The 6,122-nt window shown below is 45.4% G+C and overlaps 1 protein-coding gene across 1 annotated transcript; it reads left to right on the plus strand.

Annotated features, from left to right (window-relative positions):
* The first annotated feature begins 532 nt into the window (after nt 1-532).
* LOC140173227 (uncharacterized) lies at nt 533-4,914 on the plus strand. The gene is made up of 4 exons (XM_072196008.1): nt 533-2,006; nt 2,222-2,380; nt 2,459-3,413; nt 3,552-4,914. The coding sequence occupies exons 1-4, from the start codon at nt 533-535 to the stop codon at nt 4,912-4,914; spliced, it is 3,951 nt and encodes a 1,316-aa protein (XP_072052109.1).
* Nucleotides 4,915-6,122: the final 1,208 nt, after the last annotated feature.

Genomic DNA, 6,122 nt, shown 5'->3' on the forward strand with positions numbered 1-6,122 from the left:
GAAGCTCACCCTCGACAACCCCTTCTCCGAGGAGATCACAAATTATCAGATGCCGAAAAACTTTACTCTCCCGACCGCACTGGAACCGTACAAAGGGTTCGGTGACCCCAGAGCCCACATAAAGAAGTTCCAGTCGATGATGTTTTTCAACGGCCCTAAGAACGAGCCCGTCCTTTGCCGAGCATTTCCAACCTACCTCGACGGCGCTGCATTGCTCTGGTTCTCCAAACTCCCTGAGGGATCAATTTCTTCTTTCGAGGATCTTGCCAGATCATTCATCGACTACTTTGCCGCATCAAGAATCTACGTACACGGATCGAACTATCTCGGCACCATCAAACAAGGCCAGCATGAGAGCCTGAAAGACTACATGACCAGGTTCGCTGACGCCACCATGGAGATCCAGGACTTAGACCCAGCTGTTCACCTGCACGCCCTCAAAGCCGGCCTAAGACCTGGTAAATTCCGGGAGACCATCGCCATAACAAAGCCGAAGACCCTAGAGGAATTCTGAGAAAGAGCGGCTGGACAAATGGAGATTGAAGAACTCCGAGAAGCCCAGAAATCAGACAAACAATCACACCGGAGAGATGAGGAAAGGACCTTCAGATCTCCAGGCAACAGGGACACAAAGAAACCCCCTAAGCCAGCGTCAAAATACAACACATACACCAGATTCAACACCAGAAGAGAAAACATCATCAGAGAAATCCTCAACGCCAAAATCATAAAACCACCAGCCCGAGCAGGGAACTACCAGGATCAACGATTCGTAGATAAGACAAAACATTGCGCCTTCCACCGGAAGTTCGGCCATACCACAGATGACTGCATCGTCGCGAAGGACCTCCTGGAAAGACTAGCACGCCAAGGTCTCCTGGACAAGTACATCGAGACCCGGAAGGGCAAAGGAGGAAACTCGGACAGGGCAGAGCATAAGCAAGCAACGGTTGACGACAAAAAAGAGAGGATCACTCCTGATCCGCCAAAAGGAGTCATCAACCACATATCGGGAGGATTCGCAGGCGGAGGAGAAACAAGCTCGGCCAGGAAGCGGAGCTACAGAGCAATGCTGGCAATCGAAGGAACCATACAACCTAAGAAGGACAAAGGACCAGACGTCACAATATCCTTCAACCAAACAGACTTCAAATCGGCGAGCCCTAACCTCGACGACCCCGTGGTAATTTCAATCCAGGTTGGAGACCTGTTGGTAAGAAAAACATTGTTAGATCCAAGTAGTAGTGCTGACGTTTTATTTTACACTACGTTTACTAAAATGAAATTATCAGAAAAATTAATACAACCCTCCTCTGGAGAGCTAATTGGGTTCTTCGGAGAAAGAGTCCCCATCATGGGACACATATGGCTAAAGACCACAATGGGAGAGATCCCTATGGCAAAGTCAATTGATATTCAATACCTAATAGTAAACTGTTACAGCCCTTATAATATTATACTTGGGAGACCCGCACTGAACACATTCAGGGCAGTGGTGTCCACATTACATCTGTGTGTCAAGTTTCCAGTGCAGGAAAACAAGATCGCTACGGTGTATGCCGACCATCAAGAAGCTCGGCAATGCTACAACGCTGGTCTAAAACCAGTACAGACAAAACAAGAAGCTCGGCCCTGGGTCCAAGCCATCCAAACGTCTGCCGACACAGCGACACTAGCCGATCTTGACCCTAGGGAAGACCTCGGTGAAAGACCTCGGCCAATGGACAATCTTCAACAAGTAACACTAACAGCAGACGACAACCAATACACATATGTTGGAGAAGCATTAGAAGGGGCAGACCGAGCAAGACTCATTCACACACTGCGTCAAAACGCCGACCTTTTCGCATGGACGCCAGAGGACATGCCTGGAATAAACCCAGAGGTCATCTGCCACAAACTAGCAATTGACAAAACAGCCCGACCAGTTGCCCAGAAGAAAAGGAACCTCGGGGAAGAGAAAAAACAAGCAGCACTAGAAGAAACCAAAAAGCTCCTCAATGCAGGTTTCATCCGAGAAATTTGTTTCACCACATGGTTGTCCAACGTGGTAATGGTAAGGAAGAACTCAGGTAAATGGCGCATGTGCGTCGACTTTACAAACTTAAATAAAGCCTGTCCCAAAGATGCTTATCCATTGCCTTGTATTGATAAATTAGTTGATAACGCCTCTGGTTTTAAAGCTTTGAGTTTTATGGATGCATACTCTGGCTATAACCAGATTCTAATGCACCCAGAAGACCAAAGCAAAACAGCTTTTATAACAGAACATGGGAATTTTTGTTACAAGGTAATGCCCTTTGGTCTAAAGAATGCAGGTGCGACATATCAAAGACTGATGGACAAAGTATTTCAACATCAGATAGGCCGCAATATGGAGGTCTATGTAGATGACATGGTAGCCAAAACACCCATGCAGGGGTCACATTGTGACGACTTATCAGAAATCTTCAAACAGCTTCGAGCATACAACATGAGACTCAATCCAGACAAATGTTCTTTCGGAGTCCAAGGAGGGAAATTCCTCAGATTTATGCTAACATCGCGAGGCATCGAAGCCAACCCAGAAAAATGCAAAGCCGTACTGAACATGGCGAGCCCGAAGACGATAAAAGAAGTCCAGCAACTTGCAGGACGAATAGCTGCCCTGTCACGTTTCCTCCTGCAGTGGCAAACCGATCTTATCACTTTTTCCAGACGTTCTCTAAAGGCAAGAAGTTCAACTGGACAGACGAATGTGAAAATGCCTTCACCGAACTTAAACAACACTTGACATCACCACCAATCCTCCAGAAACCAGAGACAGGTAACCCATTATATTTATACTTATCAGTATCTAACCATGCTATAAGCTCGGTTTTGGTAACAGAAACAGGAAAAAAGCAGAACCCAGTGTATTTCATCAGTAGGGTACTGCAACCAACAGAAACAAGGTACCCGAAGATAGAACAATTGGCACTGGCACTAATCACAACAGCAAGAAGACTGCGGCACTATTTCCAGAGCCACACAATCATAGTACGAACGGACCAACCATTAAGGCAGATACTGACCAGACCCGAGCTCGCCGGCAGATTAATAAAATGGTCGGTCGAGCTCTCCGAGTTCGACATCCGGTACGAATCAAGGAAAACACTGAAGTCACAGGTGCTAGCCGACTTTATATCAGAGATGACAAATGACGCATATAACACAGAAGTGAGATGGACCATACATGTAGATGGAGCATCCAACAAAGAAGGCAGTGGGGCTGGGATATTACTCAAAGAAGGAGACAAAGTGGTGGCCGAGCAGTCACTACAGTTCCGCTTCAACGCAAGCAACAACCAATCAGAATATGAGGCCCTACTCGCTGGACTAAAGCTCGCCCTACAACTGCAAATACCTCGAATAACAGCCTACTGCGACTCCTCGTTAGTGGTACATCAAATAAAGGGCGAATTCCAGGTAAAAGATCCTTTGTTAGAGAAATATTGGCTCATAACAAAGGATCTAATTTCAAAATTTGAAGAATTTGATATTATTCATGTAAACCGAGAACACAATACCAGGGCCGACGTGTTATCTAAACTAGCCACAACTCGGCAAACCGGAAACACGTCGGCACTGTCCCAGCTAACGCTTGACAAACCGAGTTTTGAGCAGGATACAATTCTGAGTATTACACAGATCCCAGATTGGCGAACAACTTTTTTCAATTACATCAACACAGGCACTATACCAAATGATGAGCCGAACTTGCCACTCTTCCGACGAAGAGCGAGCTTTTATACAGTGCTAGGAAACACTTTGTACAGACGAGGGCATTCACAACCGCTACTCAAGTGCATTAGCAACAAGGAGGCCGAGGAGGTCATGGCCGAAACACACGAAGGAGTCTGCGGCAACCATATTGGCGGCCGAGCATTAGCGGCAAAGATCCTGCGAACAGGATATTACTGGCCGACGATAAAAAGGGACTGCATCTCCAAAGTCAAGGCATGTGATAATTGTCAAAAGCATGCCACCCTCTCGGAGACCCCAGCCGAAGAACTCCATACCACAGAGGTAAGCTGGCCTTTCGATAGGTGGGGATTAGATATCCTCGGACCTTTCCCGAAAGCGCCAGGCCAGGTAAAGTTCCTCTTGGTTTCAATAGATTATTTCTCTAAATGGATAGAGGCACAACCACTAGCACACATAACGGCAGAAAAAGTGCGATCTTTTTTATGGAAAAATATCATATGCAGATACGGTATACCAAGAGAGATAATCTCGGATAACGGGAGACAATTTACAGATCATAAGCTCGCCGCTTTTCTAACAAACTTTAACATCAAACATCATTTCAGCTCAGTAGAGCACCCGCAAACTAACGGACAAGTCGAATCAGCTAACAGAATTATCTTGCAGGGATTAAAGAAAAAGCTCGGCGACGCTAAGGGAGAATGGGCAGACCTCATTCCAGAAGTTCTATGGAGTTACAACACTAGCATTCAATCTGCCACAGGGGAGACCCCCTTCAAACTGGTATATGGCGCAGAAGCACTTATCCCAGTAGAGGTCAGCGTCCCAACATTAAGAACCGAGCTCTATGATCAAACGAGCAACCTACAAGCTCGGACAGCCGAATTGGACCTCATAGAAGAAGAAAGAGACATCTCTGCCATAAAACAGCGGGCCAGAAAACAATACCTAGAGCAAAGACACAACAGAAAAGTAGTTCCCAGATCTTTCAACAATGGAGATCTCGTGCTTAGGCGCACAGAGGAAGCCCGGAAACCTCCAGGACATGGCAAATTGGCGGCAAACTGGGAAGGACCTTTCCGAATACTTCATAATCTCGGAAAGGGGGCTTACAAGCTCGAAACTCTTCAAGGAGATCAACTTCCAGGAACATGGAACATCTCCTCCTTAAGAAAATATCAGTCATGATGTAGCATATAATTTGCGAATGATGGTACTCTTTTTCCCCTCCGAAGGTTTTTTCCCAAAATACATGGGTTTTACTCGGAGAGGGTTTTAATGAGGCCGGACGCAGCAAACCATTGTACTCGTACGAACTATTGAGCAACGGTTCACATTTTGATAGTTAAAACGTACATTTCAGAGAATCCGAGCATAATCCTCGGAACCTTACCATCACGAGCCGAGCTTATTTCTCGGAAAACCTCCGCCGCAAAAACAAGTCAAAATTTTTCTAACAAACATACAAGTCCGAGCTTCATACTCGGAATTCAAACATGCGCATGCCGAGCACAATGCTCGGACAAATACAAACTGACATTTCCCACAATCCTAATAAATGAACACTAAGCGCTAATCCGAGCTTCATACTCGGAGAGCAACGCGAACAGTCCGATAAATAACACTCGGATACGCACATGCAAAACACAACAAATAAGGTGTTTCAAGCAAGACCTAAGGGATAATCAAAGCAATACATTTAAACCTCTACTATCCTAATCAACAGGTCAACCAAACAAAAAATGACTTCAACCACCGTCAATAGACACAAAATAGTCGTTTTTCTCATAACGGCACACCACTATGGTTTAACCAAAATACATATCACATTAATCAAAGCTATTCGTTTCAAACCGAGCTATATACTCGGAACACAAAACATAACTGTCAAACATTCAAGAAAAAAGTTCAAAAGCAAAATAGCAACAAAATCCGAAGATACAACAAGCATTAACAAAACAAACACTAACTATTCTATCTTATCACCTATGCTGGACCCCTCACTCTCACTTCCAGCAGCACCTTCATCTTCCACAAGTTCACCACCAACAACAACCTTCATCACATCGAGCTTTGAAGGGTCAGCATCGGGATACAACACCTTGACTTGAGAAACAGCGCGATCGAAACCTTGAGCAAAGGCCTCATAAACCCCGCCTTGTAACTCCTTGATCCGAGCAGATAACTGATCGATCTCATACTTCATGTTCTTCATAGAGGCCTCGTGCAGCTTTCTCTCCTCAGCAAATTCAAGCTCTCTCTTCTCCATGGAGGAAGACAGCTCAACAATTTTCTCATCCCTTTCCTGGATAATTCCGGCTAACTCTTCAACACGAGTAACCTCTTTTTTCTCCCGCTCTAAAGCAAGTTCCTGAGATCGACCAACAGCAACAATG

Source organism: Arachis hypogaea, chromosome 5 (assembly GCF_003086295.3).
Source record: "Arachis hypogaea cultivar Tifrunner chromosome 5, arahy.Tifrunner.gnm2.J5K5, whole genome shotgun sequence".
NCBI classification, from domain to species: Eukaryota; Viridiplantae; Streptophyta; class Magnoliopsida; order Fabales; family Fabaceae; genus Arachis; species Arachis hypogaea.

Coding starts and splice junctions, on each gene's coding strand:
- LOC140173227 (XM_072196008.1), top strand. CDS start 533: ATGGAGATTGAAGAACTCCGAGAAGCCCAGAAATCAGACAAACAATCA. Junction 2,381..2,458: donor AGATAGGCCGCAATATGGAG/GTCTATGTAGAT, acceptor ATCTTCAAACAG/CTTCGAGCATACAACATGAG. Junction 3,414..3,551: donor ACAGCCTACTGCGACTCCTC/GTTAGTGGTACA, acceptor ACACAATACCAG/GGCCGACGTGTTATCTAAAC.